The sequence below is a fragment of the Seriola dumerili genome, unplaced genomic scaffold, assembly GCF_002260705.1.
Source record: "Seriola dumerili isolate Sdu_G_001 unplaced genomic scaffold, Sdu_1.0 BDQW01004516.1, whole genome shotgun sequence".
In the NCBI taxonomy this organism is placed as follows: domain Eukaryota; kingdom Metazoa; phylum Chordata; class Actinopteri; order Carangiformes; family Carangidae; genus Seriola; species Seriola dumerili.
The window spans coordinates 148,719-171,302 of NW_019178771.1; the positions used below are offsets into that span (position 1 = coordinate 148,719).

At 40.8% G+C, this 22,584-nt stretch overlaps 1 protein-coding gene across 2 annotated transcripts in view; it reads left to right on the forward strand.

Moving 5' to 3' along the window:
• ift80 (intraflagellar transport 80) overlaps window positions 1-22,584 on the forward strand; it is a 35,664-nt gene that overhangs the window by 404 nt on the left and 12,676 nt on the right. For both annotated transcript variants that reach the window (XM_022769725.1, XM_022769726.1), the window contains exons 2-8: window positions 37-97; window positions 419-640; window positions 2,917-3,027; window positions 3,180-3,248; window positions 6,263-6,372; window positions 8,543-8,632; window positions 8,726-8,863. In XM_022769725.1, coding sequence (XP_022625446.1) covers window positions 61-97; window positions 419-640; window positions 2,917-3,027; window positions 3,180-3,248; window positions 6,263-6,372; window positions 8,543-8,632; window positions 8,726-8,863 — 777 coding nt within the window. In that variant the 5' untranslated portion in view covers window positions 37-60. The remainder of the gene's footprint in view (window positions 1-36; window positions 98-418; window positions 641-2,916; window positions 3,028-3,179; window positions 3,249-6,262; window positions 6,373-8,542; window positions 8,633-8,725; window positions 8,864-22,584) is intronic.

Sequence of the window (22,584 nt, forward strand, 5' to 3'; positions counted from 1 at the left end):
TTACTGTCACTAACTGATAATTTCTTGTTCGTTTAGGGATCAACAGGGCAAACATCCACTATGAGATTGAAAACATCGCTGCTAAAGGAACCCAAACATATCCTTGCTATGATGTCGTTAGTAGTCTAGCCTTATATTTGTGTTTCTGTACAGCTCAAATATTTATTATTATGTAACACAACTTCTTAAACTTGTTCAAAATCATTATTATTGTTAGCATCAACGTTGTGTTTCTTGTGGTAATTGGGTACTTCCCTTTGCTTGGCTTGACACCTCATCTGCACCAAATCTCTAGAATCTGTTCATTCGTTTTTCAGAGGACCCCATTCATTACAAAGACTACCATGGCATTTGATATTATCAATTAAAATGCACACCCCAATAACTCACCTTGATCACTTCCTTAACAGCATATCACATAAGGAACTTGTGAGTTGTGTTGGCTGGACGACAGCAGATGAGCTGTACTCATGCAGTGAGGACCACCAGATCCTCAAGTGGAACCTGCTGACCAATGAGACCAGTCTGATTGTCAAATTGCCAGAGGACATTTTCCCCATTGACCTACACTGGTTCCCCAAAACTGTTGGTGGCAAGAAACAGACTCAGGCTGAGATCTTTGTCCTTACCAGCACTGATGGTAAGTCCCTTCATTCCTGCATAGTGGGTTGCAGGGCTTTGTCTTTGAGACCTCCCATAGAATCAAGAGTTCACCTTTTATTTCACAAGTTATTCATTCAGTGAACAGCCACATGACTAGTCATACCTATATAGGGAAATAAAATTAGCTAAACGATATTGTGTTGATGTGAAATAGTAATTGTCATATAATAACTGAACTAACTAAACACAATAACTGGTAACAGAATTATTGCTACTTTCTGGTCTGCCTCTGATTATTGTTGTTTCCTTAGTCTGGTTTGTGTACTGAGAAGGATTACAGTCTCTTGTTTAGCCATATTAAAAATCAGGCAACACTCAGGTTTTATTCTTCATAGTTCATAATCATCCCCACCAGTTCCATACCTGTGTAGTAAAACTGATCCCGCTCAAAATAGAATTAATTATTTTTGAAAGAAGCATGTTCATTTTTCACAATTTCACTTGACAAATGATTTTAGTATTATAATAAAGACTCAGTCCCCCTCTGCTCTATTGTTCAGCAGACGTTCAATGATCAAATCACCAAAAGTTGATTTTTGTTTTTTGTCTTTGTACTTCTAAACCTGGCAAAGCAGTCTGTGTGTGTGATGTGCATCTATATGGCCTTGGTATGTCTCTTCTTCAGCCTATATTAGATATAAACACATAGAATATGGATGTACTGTTATGGCAAGCAATGTGTGGTCACAACACTAATGGCAGTGTAGGGTTACATAAACACACCCACAAACTGAAGCAGCAATTTTCTCTGGCAAACCAGAGAGTAGTGAAAACTCTGTTACATTTCACTTTTGCAATTTTCTTCTCCCTCTTGACTTGATACAGTGCAAATATCAGTATTGCTCTAGTTATAGCTTGAAATTAGTTTTTGTTTCTTTTATTGAAAGGAAAAACATGACAAGAAAACAGTCCAACACCCAGGGTTTTATTGGGTGGGAGGACTCTATATTAACATTGTGGCTTTTCCTAACTCTATTTGATTAGTCAGACCTCCTTTCCCTTGCCAGTATATTAAATTTGTTTTTTGTGTAAAGTGCATAAATAGTTTGACCTCTTTCCAGTTATCAACACTGTGTGAAAATTTGTTTTTTGTAATATTTTATAGTTGCTATGTTTTCTGCTTTAAAAACTAAAAACTCTAACAAGTGTACTTCTTTATTTGGGGTTGTCTAATATTTCCCCATGTCTAAGAGGCATAATTGCATAGCTTAGATGCATCATTTGTCACTCTTACCAAAAAGGATATTGTGTGGAATGGAAGTAGACGTCACCCAAAGCACCAAATTAAGCATGAAGAATATTGCAGGGCCTTCTGTCTGGAACAGCAGTCTGTCAGTCTCATTCTCTCTTACCCTGTGTAATTACAATGTGGTGTCAAAATAAATTTCACACAGATCTATCATCAGGAATTCCTCAACAAACAATATATAAATAGAAGTAAAATAACAAAGGGATTATATGTTATCATTATAAGAGATCATAAAAAAACACCTGCCAGATAGCAAGCACTCAGACAAATCAGAACACAAAAGCATTGCACTCACAATGTTTGGGTACACAGATGAGGACTGTTGATATGAGCGCACATGTAATAGAAATAGAAAACAGATTTTTAATTTTTAAGAGTACTTCAGTACAGCTGTATATGCTTGTTATGCTCACTACCTGCTGGACCAGTAACATCCACTTTTGTTGGGATGTCCAAATTTAGAAATGGGAGAGAGCAGCAGCAGCATGCTGATTTGCAGTTTTAGGCCACCAGAAATTACATAGAACACTCAGAATTTTTTAATACACACCGCCACAAAGTATATGTTAGGCTAACGTCTTCAATAACTGTCTCCATGCCTGATCACACTTTGTGTCTAGCAAATAGAAAATTGCCCTAATTTAACCAACAGAAACCCTTTAGTTTCACTCATCCACTTTATGCTATAAGTTTGTAATTTAGCTGGGAGTAGAAAATATGGCTTTGTTGCTAATTGTGTGTTGGGGGATTGATAGTTATTATATGTTTATTTATAGTGCTGGATTATAAAGTTTCTCTCTCTCTCTCTTCACTGGTGTTTTGGATTAGCCATAAAAACTGGTTCGGCCCATTTGCCTCATGCAGCAACCTGAAATACTTGTTCTCTATATAAGATGTGAATCAGAGTAGACTCTAGTGTTCCTGAATTATAGACTTGAAACACTCACATCAACCCAGGCCCAGAGTGTGGAATTCCCATTCAGTCTCTTTTTATCTCTGTACAGGAAAGTTCCACCTGGTCTCCAAGATAGGACGCATTGAGAAGAGTGTTGAAGCACATAAAGGAGCTGTTTTAGCTGGAAGATGGAACTATGATGGGACTGCTCTTATCACAGGTATGACAGTGTAATACATATACATTGCCACTTAACAAATACTCAGTTAAATAGCCTGCTATCAAAATCTTGATTAAAATTACAATTTTTTGAATTCAGTTTAAATCTTTATATACTTGACATCCTTTTCAACTGTTACTCTAATTGTCTAGCTGGAGAAGATGGGCAGATCAAGATCTGGTCAAAAAGTGGTATGCTGCGCTCAACACTAGCCAGCCAAGGTGAGACTAAAGACCTTTGCTTTACCTCACTTGACTTGAGCTACATATATGTATCAAGTGCATGTGTGAAACTGCTATTAATGATTGTAAATGATGACTCAACCAAAAATGTTATGTATGATTACTGAACCAAAACTTAATGAGCAAAGCAGGGCACGTGTATTTGTTATGCATGCATCCTCTGCACTCTGTGATTGTAACAATAATGGCTACTGATTACCATTTGTTTGCAATACTTCATTGACAGAATGGTAAAAGCAGGGCAAAAAAATGTATAGTTATTATATTGAAAAATAGCAATTTGAAAGACTGCAGATTCCAAACTGCAGCAGCTGTGATAATAGAGATGAATGTTTAGTTGGTGACCATTTTACCTCCTGAAAGAACAGATGTAGCCAGCGAGTTCATTCAGCGGAAGCTACGGAACAATAATTTTGTAAGTTTACAAAATGAAACTTCTGTTGTGTTTTCAATAGTTACACTTGGCCAAATATGATTTCTCGAAGAGAGAGACACAACTGTATGGTTTGGATATTTAAGATACAGAATGTTTTTGATGTTATGAAAATTGCGAGTCTTTCTCTTGGATTGCAAATCAACATTTTCCCACATGTTGGGAGTTAGCAGGTAGCTCGGTAACTGCAGAGTGTAAATGACAGACAACTAGTACATAGTAAACCTTCAACCCTTTAAAATTTAAACAGCACATTATTATAGGTATCAACTTCAAGCGACAATGTGGAAAATTAAAAAAAATTCTACCTGAAGTTAATATTTTTACATTCAAACTCTTTTGTATGTACAAAGCTAGACATCAAAGCTGATACACTGTTCACTGTCTCATCTGTTGTTGTCTAAGTTATTAGCTGATTCAGCATGATGAAGTATCTTATAATCAATTGTAAATATGAAGACAAACAGTGGTAATAACCTAAACCCTCATTAAGTGCAAACATGTACAAAATAAGGCTTAGAGCAAAGTGGTCATAGACCATGTCCCTCTTGATTCACATAACTTGAACAGAAGTGTGAGAAAGAGCCAATCTGATTTTTAGACTGATTAGCAGATCGTAACTATAGCAGCTGGCAGCCTGCAGCAGGAGCCATGTGTCTGTCTGTATCTGTCAAACACACACACACACACACACACACACACACACACACACACACACACACACACACACACACACACACACACACACACAGTACTGATTGCTTTTGGACCTCCTGGCTCAAAAAGTACCTCTTGAGACAGAGAGAACAAGAGCAAGAAGCAGAGACCTGATGAAACTTAATTTTCATTCATGTGAATCAGGGAAGCCTTCTTCTACTCCTAGTGCTATGACACACAACCTCACCTCCTCTTCTGGCTTGTGTCTGACGCTGGACTCAAAATAACCGTTCCTGTAGATGGGCCTTGTATGTCTGCTCTTACACATGGTCCCAGATCACAAAACAAATTGCAGCTTACACGTTTTGAATTAATATTATGCATAAATTTTAAAAGTGTGAGTGTTTGTGTGTGACTTTTTTCCATTCATGAGGATGTACCTCACATGTATGAGTGTTCCTGCGTTGACACACTCGCAGAATGATCTGCAAGATTTATTTTTGTGTTGAAGCTGCCTTTTTACTCAAGCCAGATCATTTAAAATGACAGTGAAGGAGGAAATATTTTTTTCTCACCTTGGCTGTGTGATTGTGTGAACATGTGTGTGGTGTGTGTATATGTTAGGCCTATTAGAATGTAATTGTGCTCAGTACAACCAAAAGCAGAGTCGGTCTTCCAGTTCTGTTTTTTTATTAAAAGTGCCATAAAGTTTCAAAGCTTTATAGGAGTGGAGTTTTATTAAAAGCCATAAAAAAGACTCCTAATGATACATTTCTCTATCCAGCAATCTCATTACATATGGCTTACTTATTAATTGATTCATTGTGCTGTTTGACTTATTAAATGTTTCTTCTCAGTTGTGGGACAGAAAAAAGATGGGGGGGGTGGGTGAAAGTTGGCTTCTGGGGAAATGGATGGCACACTCCTGCTGAATGACGGGTGCTGTGGAAAACCTGGCAGGGAACAGCAATTCAGCCCCAGTATGTAGAAACATTTTTCCTTAGCTGGCTGTTTGGAGAATGAGCTGCTGGGTGGTGGGCTGCTCAACAAGACTTACAGATTTATATAACACCTGGTTATAGTAGCATTGCCTCAGCTACTCACCATCCTCCACATGGCACTCAAATCACTGCAGGTGTTGCTTCTCTACAGAGCCTTCAACTCCATACACACAAACACATGCAGTGCAGGAGTGGGTTGCTCTTATTGGGTGCTATGACCCATTTTTAAGAGATTGAGAGAGCTCTAGGAACCAGTTGGAAGTCAGTGAGCAAGAGAGAGGAAGCTGTCTCAACCCCTCTCATCGCTCTTGTCAGATTTAGGTCATGTGACCAGTTGGCATTTGTGAGAAACCACATGCACCTGTAGTGAGGTTAAATGTCAGCCCCCCCGGCGCGCCCCCCCACACTTCACCCCTCCACTACCCCGTGCATTCGCTGCTCAACCACACCCCCCCCCCCCCCCCCCCCCCTTCACGTGCGTAGCCACAACCCAACTCATACACACACATCTTCCCTCACATGTGCACATAAGTGTACACACACACTCGTGCTTATACTGGAGAGGTTAAGCAAGTTTTCTCAGCTGATGTGCCTACAAACTAAATGCTGTTCCATAGGTTGAATGAGGTTAGATCTCTAAAGGAATATGATACATTTAGAGAGGAGGAATTAGCACTGCTGTATCTTGGAGCTACTGTTCATACAACTCCTAGTTTGTGAAAGAGAGAGGGATAAATTAACATGCAAATGAACTTTGTGTCTTTTAAATATTACATTAAGAGTCAATATTATCAATTAAGAGTCAAAATCCTTATGTGCTGAGGCCCAATTCATTGCTCTTGACTTGTGATCAATACAAGGTTGACATCTAATGTCTAACTGTTTTTCTACATATATTCTAGGGTCTTCTGTGTATTCTGTGGCTTGGGGTCCAGACTCAGACAGAATCCTCTACACATCAGGAAGACAGCTAGTCATCAAGCCTCTGCAACCCAGCGCAAAAGTCATACAGGTACATTCATTTTATGTGTACTTGTAAGAAGTAAAAATCTACATTGCTTGAAACATTACCTTTTAACTAACTCTGTTAGTGACTCAAAAATTCTAGTAATTGGCTTAAAAGCCATCAGACCTGGATTACATGGGGGTACCTTATTTCATAATGAATAAATAGTTAGAGGAAAAATCAGATGGGATATTTTCACAACCACCTCTTGGTCATGTGACCTACTAGCTCCTAATTTATACCAATGACCTTTACTAAATTGGCTTTGTTGATTATACTTTGTATGTCATCATGATATCCTTAACTTTTAAATTGATTATTTAAATGAAAAATATTTCAATAGCTTCTGATATCTCATATGACCCAATCATTCAGTAGCAACACTGAGAATTTCTTTTTTTCTAACAAGTTTTTGGTGAATTAATTACTTCACCAAATTATTATGACAAACTGAGGCAAATGGAGTACCCCTCTTTATATGAGAGTCAATGAGAGCATTTCTCATTTCATAAATTTTTTTAAATAAATGCTCCATGCAAGTGTTCAGGCAATGTGACTCTAACTCCAAAACCAACATCAGTGATGTGTAGAACATGGGACTTGTAGGTCAATAAGCAGGAAGTGGCTCTAATATAAATGTATTTCCTGCTGACTTTTTCTGTGTTTCAATTAAGCTTTATATGACCAAAAACGATGGGTTCTGTGTGTGACTCATGTTGACTTTTTACATTCATGTATTTACTTATTTTGATGCAAACGATCACATGACCAGTAATGTATTAAAGGAGGTGATATACCGTATCCTGTGACTACTAACATTGGTTAGACCTGTGAAACAACAAAGGCTGACGTTTAGGTCGATGGTTCCATATGTGACATCAAACTGACTTCACCTCACTATACAGTATACTGTTTGTTATGCAGAAGTTGTAATTTAGCTTTAAGTTAGTAAGTTATAAGAAATGAGTTTATCTTTATACAGTGCAATACATAATATTGCTTATTACTTGGAGAACTGTGGACACACCAAGTCCTTATAGAAATGTAACACAGTAGCCCTACAGTTTGCCTCAGAGTTTTAAGTGGTATTTAACTATTTCTTTTCTGTTGTCGATATCTTTGTGTCATAGTTTTTATTCAGTGTGTATATTTTGTTTATTATTTGATCTGTCCAGTGACCTGACATCACCAGGCCTTTTAACTCTTTTGAGGTCTTTGCAAAACTTGAGATCTATTTATTTGCATTGCAATATTAAGGCTAAATAAAAGTGCAGTCAAAAGTGCTTCAGTGTTAAGGAAGGGTGCAGCACTGAGGACCTTGCACACTAGTGATTTTTCTTGTTCATGTATACATGTGTTTATTACTCTTTTTGAAGCCGAATAGCACCTGGGACCTTAGATAAACAGTGGTGGGTTTAATGTGCGCATTCTCAGTCCTTTTTTCTCTATCAGCTGTTACCATGTATTCATGTGCAGGCACAAGCAAACACTCCCAAACATACATCCAACCCCATCCACTCTCCCTGAGACCACCTAGAGAACAACACATTGAGTGATTCAAGTAAAACCTGGAGGGGGTCAATCTGAATGGGTAAATGTGTGTCAGGCAGCCAGAGTTAAACATGGGGTGGACATTGCCTGGCATGGGTAACTGATATGAAAGGGGTGTGACAAACAACTACAGGTAAAGGCCCCCTACATTAACCTCTGGAATCCTTTATACAGACACAGATACACACAACACATGTGTGTGTATTTATATGTGTTTCTCTTGGGTGCATGGAGTGAGCAAGTAGTGTACAAAAAATAGAAAATAGAGTGTAGGCATGTAGTGAGAGCAGGAACAAGATAGGAACACAGTATGATAAGGCTGGTGACAGGCTCTCTGCTTTTTGTTATACCTTAACACATCATGGAGAGAGTAAACTCTCAATGAGGCAGATTTGAAACAATTCCTAAACTTACAACTGTGTGCAAGACCAAGAAAAATGCCACTCCTTCTGGAGCTTATCCTACTCATTTTTATGTTTACTCTCTCTTTTGGAAGTGGGGGTATTTATGAGAGATCTCACCCTCTTCACTTCAACAAAAGAGAGAAGTAACTGTATTTATGGATAGCATCATTATGTTGTGTTGACATAAAGTTGTCTCAGTCTCTCACTTTGTCTCTCTCTAGTGGAAGGCTCATGATGGGGTTGTTCTGAAGGTGGACTGGAATTCAGTCAATGACCTCATACTGTCAGGTGGAGAAGACTGTAAATATAAGGTGAGCGGTGTTTGAATATACCTTAAGATGTGTGTACACCTTAAGGGTGTGTTGTTGTTTTTCTACCTTTCACAACATGTTCTCCTTCAACAGGTTTGGGACAGCTTTGGCCGTCTGCTTTACTCCTCATCATCTCATGACTACCCGGTCACCTCTTTATCCTGGGCTCCGGATGGAGAGGTGTTTGCCGTGGGCTCTTTCAACACCCTGCGGCTCTGCGACAAGACTGGAGTAAGAAAAACCTTTCTACTCTACAGTAATATCTTATTTTTGAGTCGTTCTATCCCACTGTGACACTCTCAGTAGAATGTAAAGTTATTCTATTACTATGTTGGATGTCAGCATTTAGCAGCAGTAGGAAGTCAAAAGTGTTCATATTGTGTAAGTGGAGGTTACTGCTAAGCACAAGTTTTGCGAAAAGAAAAAAAAGAACAAATACCTGGAGAAGAAACCGAAAGATGTTATAGCAGCTTAACTGGGTGATAAAACGATTGAAATGTTGTTCAGTTGCTGAGATTTTAAATATCTGGCACCTCTCAGACTTGAGTAATTAATTTAACACATTGTTGATTCGTGTATAATATAACTTTGCTTTAGTGCAAGCAAGATGTACAAGTCGTGTGCCATATCAGCTGATGATCAGATAATCCAAACACCAATATTGCGTGGCATTTTCAACCAGGAAGTCAATTCACTACCAGTACAAGTGCTGTTGCATTAAAAATGCAATTAGCCTTCCTCAGTCTAATCCCCCATTCACACATGACCAAGGAGTGTTAAAACAAAGATAGCAATCACTATAGTGTGCCATTGTGTAGTATGTTTTCCTTCTATCAAAGGTTGCACCATGTAATTTCAGTGGTAGGTGTCACCTCTCTAGTTAAAGTTCTAGTTGTGAGATGATAAAATAATGCCAATACAGGTCTACTCAATGTTGGAGGTAATTCTTAAAGCCTCACACAAAAAATGTCTTTGTGGCTATACCTTACCTTAGATAAAAAGCGAATATGATCATACTTGGCATACTATACGAATATGGTCATACTTAGCATACTAGATGACACAGTCCTGCACAATACAAAATTATGCATGCACTTTGAACCTAAACAAATCCCTTATCGTAATTGGTTTTTGAGCACTTAATAAGGTGAACCAACTTCAGACTAGATCCAGTAACAGTGTATTTCTGACCTCAGCACTCCCTAACCTTGTAAGCAGCTGTTGCTGACAACTTTTGCAGAAACTATGCAATTGTAGAGCTTGTACTTTCCACATATTGTAAGCTTCTGTTTAGTGTATTTTATTTGTTTATTCTCATATACCAATATAACATTCATGCTTCGTGGTCAGTAAAGTCCTTTCCCACAATATCTGTGGTACACTGTCAGCTTTTCCAGTGCATTATGGTTTATATGGTTTATTGCTCACTACAGGCCTTATGTTTTCTATACATTGTTCATCTCTGTAAACCACATTAGGCTGGATGCCATGAGTTCTTATTACCTGGTGCTGATGGTAACTGGAGTTGTAATGAGAGGGGAAATGAGAGAATGATGAATGGTAATTGTTGTTTTATTATTGCTGAAAGTTTAGCCAGGAACAATATTTCTAGTTCCCCGCTCTGCCCTCACGGGACGTTTAGGGCTTCTTTGAGTTTACGTGGAGATGTCAGTGTATTGCTGTATCAGACCTGTTGTAATGAAAACAAACAGCCAGGGCTGGGTTTTTTTTGTGCTGATCACCAGGCATTTCATGCTCCATTTTGATTTAATTAGGATCAAATGGCTTTTTTTTCTGGAGCACTAAGACAAGTGGGCTGGAGAAAGGTCTGAGCCAACACATATGTCTTCTCCAGAGGGTAAGGTGTGTGTTTGTATGTTTTTTGCAGAGGTTACATTAATGTCATGTGTAGTTTATGAACATTCGAAGGGACACTAGGGAAATCCTTTATCCTTTACCTTTACTTTTGGTTTTCTGAACCAGGGATTTCAGTAGTTTTGGGGGAAATTGCTAGAATATAGCCGTGAGCTGATGAAATCATTCGGATGAAGCCAGCTTGTATCCATTTTCTCTGTGTCAACAAAAATAAAAATTATTGTGCTATTAAAACTATGACAGACAGAACTTAATACAGCTTGTTCCTTTACTTTTTGTTATGACCCGATTCACCTTACGTCCTCCCATTATGGGTTTGTTTACGTGGTTAGTTTGTTCCATTGTTTCGTCACTGCACCACTTGCTTTGCTGTGGTGTGTCTTGGTTAAGGCAGTGTGATGATGATGATAATTATGATGATTATGGTTCTGTCCCGCTCTAACTGGAGGAAGGGTATGCTTGCCTTCTCCTCCCTAAGCCCCTCAGAGACAGTGTGTACTGTAGCATGGCGTGGGAGGCTTGCTTAAGAAGAGAGGAAGGGGAGGGGGAGGGGGCAGAAAAAAAGAAAAAGTTTAGAAAAAGAAAATCTCCCTCAAAGGTCACTCCATCTGACTCGTTTTCTATGTGTGAATTCAGACATACACTCCTCTCATACATCAAGTTAGGTAAAGTTCAATTTGTGAACATATGCACACTTGGTCACTGTACTATACTTGCTGTAATCTCATCGTACATGTGAGTTTACATGCAAACACAGAAGCCATTAACCAATTACAAGGGCTTTACCTGTGTTGTTGTTGTGGTTTGTTTGCGGTGCAGTAAGGGTTAAGCAGTGCGAAGAGTCTTTTCAGTTACTAGCGTGACTAATGGGAAGGAGTTTCATTCTGTATCTGCTACAATGAAACCTTGCACTTTAACGTATTGCTGCTGGCTCAGCAGGATCAGTCCCGCGCATTTAACCCCTTCACCTCCCGTCCAGCTCAGATCCCCTCTCGTCCAAAACTCTCAACTCTCTCCTAGTCTTTTCCTTTTTGTCCTCCACTTTTTCTCCCTCCACGCACCACAGGGAAGATGTAGTCTGTTACCCCCCCTCATTATCGCTGTGGAGGGAGGGGGAACGCACACTCACACACAGAAACAGATACACACACAAAGTTTATATCAAGGCAAAAGTACTGGGAAAGATTAGTCTTGTAGTTCCAGCAAGTCACCTATGGACTTAATACAGCTTGTTAAACCTCAACATTTAGTTATTATTAAATAGATACTTAATTATTTTGGTGGTGATTTTGTTGAATTTGGAATTCATGTGTATGAAGTACTTTTTTACAGGAGCTTTAACAGGGCACAAGACACAAAGAGGTTCACTGTCCCTTTTACAAGATTTGGGAGAGACAATAAGTCAGTGTCTGTCTGTGTGCCTGCCATAGTATATGCATGTGCCCACATGCCTGTGTGTGTGTGTCTGTGTGTGTGCGTGTGTGTGCAACCATTGCCGTGCAAATGTGCCTGCGAGACAGCAGTCTATTTACGAGGCGCTGCAGCTGGTGTCTAGCGTCTGGACCCTGTCACGATCCCTGACACTGTCACTGGCTAACAAGTAGGACTCATTGTGCCAGGCGAGCACCCTCTCGCTTCTTTCTCTCCGCCCCTTCCCCCCCCTTTCCTCGCCCTTCTCTTCCCTGCACTTGTTTTTTCTCTCTGCACTGCACACCCATGCTCACATACATGAGTAGCTGCTTGGTCTTGCTTTTCTAATTCCTGTACAATATTAATTTTTTCCTTTTTTAGAACTTTGATGGGTTGGATGAAAAATCATGTTATTCATTAACTTTACTCAAGTTCTGGGGATTTTTAGTGTTTCAGAAATGTTACTGTTTACTGTTTTGCTGAAATTCCTACAAGGGGAGCACAATCTTGTAATCAAGAAGGCTTTAACACAGCTTCGAGGCCAGATTTCATAATTATTTCACCACTCTTCCACCACGCTTGGTTTGATGCTCATTCGGGACTTAGCGGGCATTCAGACTGAAAACAGCTCTGCATTAAAACAACGCAGGCCACCACAGTGCCCTGCCAGAGGACGTCACATTGCATTGTGGCAAAAGTTGAGCCGGGTGCAGCTTTTTTGCTTGATGGCCCTGAATTTGCGAGACTGGCCTCATTCAAATGAATGAGCAGCCTGCATTTTTTCATGCAGGGCTAGTGTCGATCTAAACGTGGTCTCAGAGCCGGACCTCATTGAACTTAGTGATTACTACTCCCCTCTCTCTCTTGGTCTGCTTTAAATGAGGTCTCACTGAAGATGTGGCTGAGCTTAACCTTGGTATGATCCAGATTCTTGTCACGCTTCTACTGAAAAGTCAGTATACCTCTCCTCTATTCCCCTCTCTCTGCCGCTCTTCTTTCTACCCCCCCATTTGTAGGTTATACTTAACCACAGGCAATTTAGTTAGGATCATCAGATGGTTTTGATGGTAGCTCCAGGCTGAGCCCTACTTCTTACAGACATCCTTGCAGTTTTCCTTCCACAGTATGAAAACAGCTGTCACCCTCACAAAGTTTTGGGAGATGAGTAGTCATAAATCATCCATCAAATGTATCACTCATAATGGCAGCATTGTTTTCAAGAGTAGGGTTTGTAAAAGTGTAAAACCACTGGTATCTACTTGTGGATACTGTGTGTTATTTCATACAGTGGCCAACTGGCCCTCAATCGTCACAATCAATGATTTATTATCTCTAGCTGTGATTTTCTGCCAGCTGCAATGTCTTTCGAAACAAACTGCTTCTTCTCTTATCTGTCCATCCACCCTGATTACTTTGTGCCAGTATATTGGTAATTTTCTTCGTAATTGCCACTTTGTGCATGAGATACAACCATGGCTTCCTTTTCTAAAAAGGGAGTTCTCCCATTTTGAGGACCAGTGTAAATCCCTCTGTATCTTTCCTGCTTTTGCTGCTATTGCCTCACTCCTCCCTCCTTGTGTCAGGGTGTGTTGGACTACCTCGTGCTTATCAGTGCTGTCCCTCTTGGCTCCCCTTCCCTCCAGCCTTCCCCGGGGCCCTCTTTACCTCCCTTTTTTCTGGGTGAGTCCAGGGGGTCCCCTTAGGGTCTATGTGAGCCTTACTCAGCATTGCCACTCTGGGAATAGGTCCATATCTAACTGGAATCACCACCGCTCCTGTTGCTCTCTGTTCCTTTCTCCTCCCTCTTTAATGTGTAGCCTCATTTTCTATAGGATCTTTGTCTGCCATCCTTATAGCTGCCAACCATTATTCTCTCTCAGAGAGTCTATTGCTTTTGATTGTCTGTTAGACTGCCTGTCTTCATGTGTTCTTTTTTTAAATTATTTTCTTAGCCATAGGCTCATCCTCTAGGACATACCACCTTCTCCCTAAGACTTCAGGCTTCCCCATCTTCTCAATGAGTCCTTCTATCAGTTTTTCCCCCTTTATCATTGTAGAGCATATACCTGAGCCTGTGCTGGCAGTTTGCTGCCAACCATTGGCCGGCCAACATCTGGAAATTGCAGCTGCTGGAAGAGAATAAAACGGCCCAGAGTTCTGGTCCTGATCGTGAACCACTGTTAGTGGAGCATGAAAAGGCAAAAGAAACCACTGTAGATTTATTAGACTGCAAGCCTTTATCTGTTTTCATCACATGAGAATGGGACGTTTAGTACACTGTAGTTCAGATGGAGAAAAATGTCACTGCAAATGAAGAGAAAGGCAGCACAAGTAGGAGAGACAGACACACACACACACACACACATAGAGGATAGAGGGTGGAAAAACAAAAGAGGGGGAGTTACACAGGAGAGTAGATGAAAAGTAAGTCAAAGTTAAATTATTAGCATAAGTCTGACAAAGATAGAGCATGTGCACATCAGGTAAGATGTTGACTGAGTGTTTGAAAAAAGACGAGTTTAAGTTTGAGAGTGCGAGTGTGTCAGAGAGAGAGAGCAAGAGTGAGGGAGCATTGTCAAACAAAGAGAGTCCTGAGTCAGCAGCAGAGCAGTTTTCTCCCCAGGCAACTGGGCAGGGCTACTCCTCTCTCTCTCTCTCTCTCTCTCTCTCTCTCTCTCTCTCTCTCTCTCTCTCTCTCTCTCTCTTTTCCCACTTGCTTTACCCCTCCCTCCCTCATTACAAATCTGTGCTTTTGCGTGCTATTTCTTGCTCCTCTGCTCTCTTCCTTTCTGTTCTCTTGCTGTAGTAAGGGTGCTCCCTCTGTACACTGTGAACTGGTAGAAAGAGTACAAGTTCTGGAAAGGGCAATTGGGGTCCGTCTCGCCCTTCAGAGCTGTCTTCCTCCCCCATTTTCTGTCTTGCCTTCATGAGAATAATTTTACTGATTTCTTTTTTTCATACATTTTGATGAGGTTGCCAGGCTGTTGAAGCCTAGTTTAGAGTGTGTGAACAGCATAAGACTGTGATTTGCAGTACGTACATGTAGACTTAATCTATCATCCCAAGGAGCTCATTAGTTTCCCTACCAGAATGTGAGAATAATGGTTTCTCCTTTGTGTTCTAGGTCCTTTGTGCGGAACAGGCTTTGGTTTTCTGTGTTGCTGAACTTATTCTGGCACACTCTGTGGAACAGTGTATACTAAGGTCCTTCTTGCAGATGATTGACCCCAATTTTTTAGTGCAAGCGCTTGTGTGTTTGTGTGTGAGCCGGTGCCTGTGTGCGTAAAGTGGGTTAGAGTAAAAGGCACTTGTTGACATGGTATTACTTTTACACCTCTCTAGAGTTCGGCTAAAGGCTTGCCTTGTTGGAAACCAAAAAGGAGGGGAGCATGAAAAAGAGCTGAGAAAAGAGAGCAGTTGGACGGGTGGGGGGCGGGGTAGTGTGGAACTGTCCAATATATCCTGTAAAGTTGGCCTAGGCAGTGAGGCTTGGAGTATTGGTCTCCATAAAAGACGGTGGTTTCTCTTTCCCTCAAGTCTCTCTCTCGCTCTGCTCTCTTCCCTCTCCCTTTTTTTCTTTACTTCGCCACCCCTCCATCCCTCCCTCCCCCCACGGCAGGAGTAAGCGTATGACAGTGAGACAGTGCCCTGCCAGCCCCTCTGGCAGAGTCATCATTCTTAGCAGCACTAAATCACTACCTCTACTAGCTCAACAAACATGTCACACTCTCAGAGAGAAAGAAGAAGAAAGAGAGGAAAGAGGGATAAAATGGTGTAAGGAGTGAGGGTGATACTGGGTGATGGAAGGCAAGGAGCAAATAGAGGGCTTTGGTTGTGCACGCAAATAAGCGAAAGCAGAGCATGTATGGAACTGGGGTATCACTTGAAGCTTTTCTGCCAACCCCGAGTTCATTAAGGGCTGTTATTGAGGACAAGGGCTGGGCTGAAGGCAATGGACCAAGGTCCAGAAAAGGATGATTTGAAAGGGTTTAATTTTGGCTGCACCCCAGGTTTCCTCCCCCTTTCTGTTGGCTCCCACATGGATCAGAATGGTGCTACACGTTGACATTGACTAATTTAATGACTGGCTCCTTCATTTAGTATAATTTGTTATATACATGTGCCTTCACAGAGAACTAATGATCTTGTCATCACATATGCACTTTCCTTAATGTGTATGTTTGTATTGCTTTATGGATACCTGTGTTTATTTTAAGTTCTATGAAGCGAGTTCATGGGCATATGTGATTTTCACACAATAGAAGACTAGCCAAGGTGAAGGATAAATGAAATTTAGACTAGCTGTTATCAACGGGTATTACATTACCTATTGAAGAACAGTTTAGAAGTGTTGTCTTGTCAGTGCTTTACAAAATAAACTTTATTGCCTGCAGGGATCCCATAGGCAGTTGTCTCAGGTGATTGGCTAAATTTTTCAGACCCTTCAACCTTTGCGAAGGCCTTTTAGATGAACTTAGTGATCCAGTATATTCTAGACATGACATTAGTGGTGTAGTAGGTCCATTGGAGGGTAAAGGGTCTTATGTGTGGTGCTGTTTGTAGCATTCCAAAACACAGTCAACTACCCAAATTACCTGTGTGTGTGTGTGTGTGTGTGTGTGTGTGTGTGTGTGTGTGTGTGTGTGTGTGTGTGTGTGTGTGTGTGTGTGTGTGTGTGTGTGAGACTGTGACTGTGCATGTGCATGTGCATGTGTGTATTTGCAAGCACATGTGTGCATAGTTGGTGCTAATAGAATTCTGCTGTCCAGCTCACAGCTGTGTCCTGCTGATGAGTCCCAGGAGGCCCCAGCATGTGTCTATGGTTACTATGTTGAGGCTCCAGCATGAAACCATGTGTAGATCATTACTCTCTCTCTCTCTCTCTCTCTCTCTCTCTCTCTCTCTCTCACTCACTCACTATCTTCTACTTCTAGTTTGTCTTGCTCCCCCTCACTCACCCACCCCTCTCTCTCCCTCTCTTCGTTTCCCCTTGCACTGCCAAAGCTCCAACTTGTGCCACTCCACACTCGTCCCAAGCTCAGCCTCTGTATCTCTTTAGCTGAGCCAAGTGGGTATTTCAATACCAGAGATTTGCAGCGCTCTGCTCACTGGCCTATATTTAGAAATGGGTTTATGCGATAGTTATTGTGTGTTATTGCAGAGTCAGGGAATGCAAATGGTTTATTGTGCAGCAGGCAGAGAGAACACTGTAAGTGCTGGCAAGTTCACTTAGTGTGTATTGGGTACTTTAACCTATGTAAATTTACACGGTGTTGTGTTACAAAGAAATAAGATTCCATTCCTAACTTATCTTGCACTGTACATTATACAATAATAATAATATACAGTTCCTTTGCAAGGCCAGTTTGAAGAAGAAACCAAAACAGGAAGACTGAGAAAACAACTGGCTAAGAAGGCAATTTTTGGAGGAATAAAGCACAGTACAGATAAAGACACTGTATTTTGCAAGGTCGCTGTTGTTAAAGTGTAGGATTGACTTTGTTTGACATGTGCTCATTTCTTTTTAAACTTGCCCAAGATAGTGCGTCAAAGTTTGAGTTTAAAGTCATATCTCACATCACAATATATTTCTTGTAGATAGTTGCAATTGGACCTGAACCTATATCTAGGTGGCAAGTACCTCCAGGGTGATTTGTGAGTGTTGACTGTGTGTTTGCGTAGCTGTGTATGTGTGTGTTAATCTGTGTGATCACACAAGTTTAGACTATGCAGTGCGACATTTTAAAGCAGTTTTTTTTAGGGGCCTGCGTCTTCATTCGGTTTGATAATCTGTAATTTTATACAGGAGGTTAAGCTTTATTATAAAGCACAGTGCTTTAGATGCTCCTCATTTTCCTCCTAAAGAACATCTTGATAATTTACCTTTGCAGTCTTATGATAAATGATTCATCTTCAGGTAATGCTTATAGACTTATTGTGTGTGTGCACATTATATAAAAACAGACCAAGAATACTGTCTTGTTGCATTAACAGATTGATTACTTTCATAGAAACATAGAATTAACTGTCACAGTATAGTGACAGTTACTGTAACTCCACAGTTAAACATGACCACTCATGTACCAGTAGTTCAGTTCCTAGAAAGAGCATCATCACTAGAAAATATGTAGTGATATAGATCACGTAGGCCATCACAGAGACCAATTCTCAGCCAGAGTAATTCCCACATATAAGTCTGATCAGTCCTGGACATAGACCCAGCTTGTCCTTATTCTTATAGTCAACCCCATCCCCCATCGAGGGGTCACTGCAAGCTGACATTTACAAGGCCTCCTAATCTGCTGAGAGATTGATGAACCCTCATCCAAAACCTCCTCCTCCTTCCCTCAGAACAAATGGCTTTGCTTTTAGTTTGACTCATGAACAATTTTTCATCTTTTAGAATTAGTTTGGGAATGGGTTTTGTCTTGAAGAGTAGATTTGTGTCAGCATTTTCATACATATATAGCTATATATGTCTGTTTATGGCTAGATACTTGCCTGTATATGTCTAGTGTCCATTACACTCAGACACGTGTGTTGTGTTTATTATATGCAGCAAGTTAAACTCTGTACCTGCACTGCCAGGTCCTGTCCTGCACACAGACACACAGGCAAACTGAAGCCAGCTGGCTTTGCAGAGAGTCTGCCATCTGTTCTGATTTATGTAAGACTGTTAACCCTGGACTAGGTTGGCTCCCACTAGCTCCCACTAGCTCCCACTAGCCCACTAGCACACTAACAAAGTAACAGAAAAAGTAGCCGTCCTCTCACTAGTGTACAAAGTGTACACACTAATTTAGGTTTAAACAATGAGGGACCTTTAGTAGCAATATCTGTGTTATATGTTATAATGAGATAAACCAGTACTTTTACGACTTGGAGCAAAATAATTTCATGTTAAAAACCGCTTCCTGACTAAACAATGGCAGTTAGAACAGTCACAGATAGATGGTCAAAAGTAGGGAATGAATGATATATGAAAAAACATAATTTCACTACTTTGTCTGCAATATACATTACAACATAAAAACGGTTTCAAAATTTTACCAGATATATGCAGTTTAAATTGTCAGTGGCTCCATTTTCAAAAATAAGTATGGCCATTCACCACGCAGGCACAACATTTTAAGTTTTCATTTTGTGAGGAAACATAGCAATCATGGGATCTGGGATGTTGAATAGGTTTAACCCACTTTTAATCATTCATACCACACTGTTAGTCACAGGTTAATACTAGGTCCATGTCATTTAAGTGGATGACACAATTTTGTTTTTACACTGGAGATTCAAATGGCAGTGTATAGAGTGTCATGTAACAACATGTAATTTCTTACAACAACTCACATCTTTTTATACCAAGGCCTCAGCACTGCTGTAGCAGCAAAAAGCAGGATTTGAGTAGGGTCATGGACTCAGGTTGACCCATCAACACTAATGGCAGTTACAAGTTTTTGCTAGATGCTTGCTTCAATGTGACAGGAGTGTCAGGGATGAAGGGCTAGAAAAGCACAGAAAGTCTGGAAATCTCATGCCCCCCTTCTGATTAGTATGTTGTTGACTTGCATTAGGGCTGGGGGGGGGGCAGAGAGCGGTCAGGGCAGACATATTTAATGCTTGTGAAGTAATGGGGCTGAATCAGCAGATAGCTCCACTGGGAGCCATTAGTCCAGACATGTGTCATTAACCCTTTCCCTGGCCCGAGCTCCACCCCCGCCAACCCCCACTCCCCTCAGCCCTGGCCATGAAGACCAGAGCACTGTTTCAGGTGGTGCAGATAGAGAGAGGGGGAAGGGGTAAACCAATGGCACAGACGCACACTTTCATTTTCTCCTTTGACTTTGTTTCTAATATTTTCCCTGCTCCCATCTCAGTTTGTGTGCTTCTGTCTTTTTTGTGCTATGTTTTTTAAGATAATTTTTGCTTGTTTTGTGTGTGTTTCAGTCAATTGTCGTTTTCACCAGGCAAGTCTTACATTCTCCAGAGCAACTTAAAATAAGGGTGTTTGATAGAGTTAAGGTTGTGCTCCACAAAACATCTATATTCTGTGTATTAAATACTCACCCTTTAGACTTCACAGGTGGATGTAATAAGAAGATATATATTGGCTGTGGTCTGCCTCATGTAAGCTACAATGGATTTTAATAGTTTTCACAGTAGAAACACTATCAAAATGTCAAAACTTCTCAAACCACTCCTGCAGCATAATCCACATCTTTGCTATCCAGCCGCATGTTCAGTATGTTCCAAACACTCCTATTTTGGCCAAAATATGTCTAAATGCACAGCGTCCATTTGTAGTTATTGCAATAACTTCCCTGTGACAAACAGAAATAGCTCACCGTGCAAGGTACAAACTTGATACTTTAACTTTTTTCATTCTTTCTTTCTGCCATGAAAAGTTGTCACTGTTGGAATGCATGGTAACCAACATAACTCAAGCTGAACACAGAAACTGTTTTGTGGAAACGACAAAACTCTTAACGTTCAACAGCCACCTTTCAAGCCTGCAAGGAATGAGTATTTGATACTAAATAGATGGGTGGCGTGTCACTTAAATTGTGGGGTGACAGTTTTTAAAAAAAATTAAGGAACAACCCAAAAAAGGAACAGGGTAGAGTTGATTGTATGTGTGTAGGAAGGAGCAGAAAGGAGCACACAAACAACAAGAGGCAGAGGGTGCCTTTAGTAACAAGTTTGGATTATAATTTCGGGGGTTCTCAAAGTAAGAACCACTTTGCCTTTGAGCAAATTTTTTTTTACGTAACCTTTTTGCAGGCCTCCCCATGTTGGCTCCGGCTGCAGGGCAGCAATAGAGAGAAGGGGCAGGCCCATAACACCTGCCAGTCTTAATGGTAAACATATGTCGGGAAATGCAGAGAGAGTGAGGAGGAGGAAAGGAGGAGAGGGCAAGCACACTCCTTAAAGAGGCTCTAAAGAGGCTGTGCGTTCGTAGCATGTGTGTACGTGTGCGCGTGTGTAAATGTGTCATTGTCTACAGAACTGTCAGTGCATCTGTGTGGTATATGGTAAAGGATGGTGAATGGTAGAACAACATTATCAAATTATTGTGTATGGTACTACAGCATCACACTTGGTCATTTTAGTTAGTTAGCTTAGTTAGTCATTTTAGGGTTCAGCACTCAAGGGTTTGTCACTTACATGCAACTAACATCTTTGAGTTTGAGTCACATTAACATACACACGTCGGCACACACAGCATGCATGTGTGGATACTTTGCTTGTTGCTCGAAGTGATCATCACAAGTGTTGCTCTGCCAGCCTTGGTCTCCTGCCATGTCTTTGACACAAGTACATGTGTGGGCATGTCTGTTTCTGTCTGCATCACAGCGTCTACCTACACTTACATGCACAGCCATACGTTGCTTGCTGCTATATGTATGTGGTCTGTTTGTATAAGCTCATTGTAAGTTTGAGAAGTCTCCCCCTGTCCCCCTCTCTCCCTCAGCTGAAAACTAAACGTCATGTCCGCTACCTTCTCTCTGGCCACAAAGCTGCCCTTTATGGACAGACAGGGTTCAGTGACCAGAGACTAGACTCTTGCAAGATGAAGGCCCAGACCCACCTTCCACATGCCACTTTCCCCTCCTAAAGCTTCATTTTGGTCTTTCTACGCTGTCTGTGCATGTTTCTGTGCAACTCCTGCATCTCCCTCCAGCCTTGTCCAGTAGAGCCCCTTTTGGCTGCAATAAAACCAGTTGCCAAATCCACTGCTGCTGACTGATTCACCTGCTCCTGCTGTTCTTCCCCTTTCCCAATCTCTGCTATTCTCTTAATAGCCCATCTTCACCCCCACCACTTCTTGTTACCAGCCTCACTTGCTGGCTTACCGGCTGGCTCTAGAAGGACTCAACCAATCTGGCTTATTAGTGTAAGAATTCAAAAACTAGCATTTTCAGAATGCTTACATATGTCTGTTCAGATACTATGTTGCAGGAATATAAAAAAAAAAAAAAATTTGTCACCCCTCACTCTCTCTGATTGTGAATGTATTTATGTTTATTTTATCAGACAATACCACTACCATGAAATAAATGTTTGCCTACACCTAAACAAAATAATTGATCATGAACATATGTACAGCCAAAAAGACTGAGATCAAGCAAAGTACCCAGGCAGTAACACCTACAAAATGGTGGCCATAATGCACAATTTTGTTGTTTACCAACTGAAAGAGAGGATGGATAAGAAGCGACGGTTGTTCTTCTGTTGCTTTGTTATATCTGCCTTAGTGTGCACATGCCCTAAGTCAGTTGGTCTTAAATTCTCTTTTTCGTTGAAGAACTTCCTAATGCTGTTTTTCTCCTGACCAGTTTCTTGTTATGTAGCCAGCTGTTAGAAAATCTAAACTCTTCACCTGTAAGGAGAGAGGGAATAAATGAAAGAAAGGTAAGGATTCAGGAGGGAGAGATGCAGATATCCTGTATCTGAATGCTGCTCTGGAAAAGGTTTTCGTGTCCCAGGTTTCTCCTCTGCTGCCCCAGTCTGTTCATCTCAGGAGAGCAATAGGAGTCCCCCCTGTGTCCCATAGTCAGACACTGGCTGACAACTCTGACAAGCCAGAGGATTTTCACCTCTTGTACACACATGCGCACACACCTTCAAAATAGACATTGGACACTCATAAGAGGGAAATGTGGTGAAGT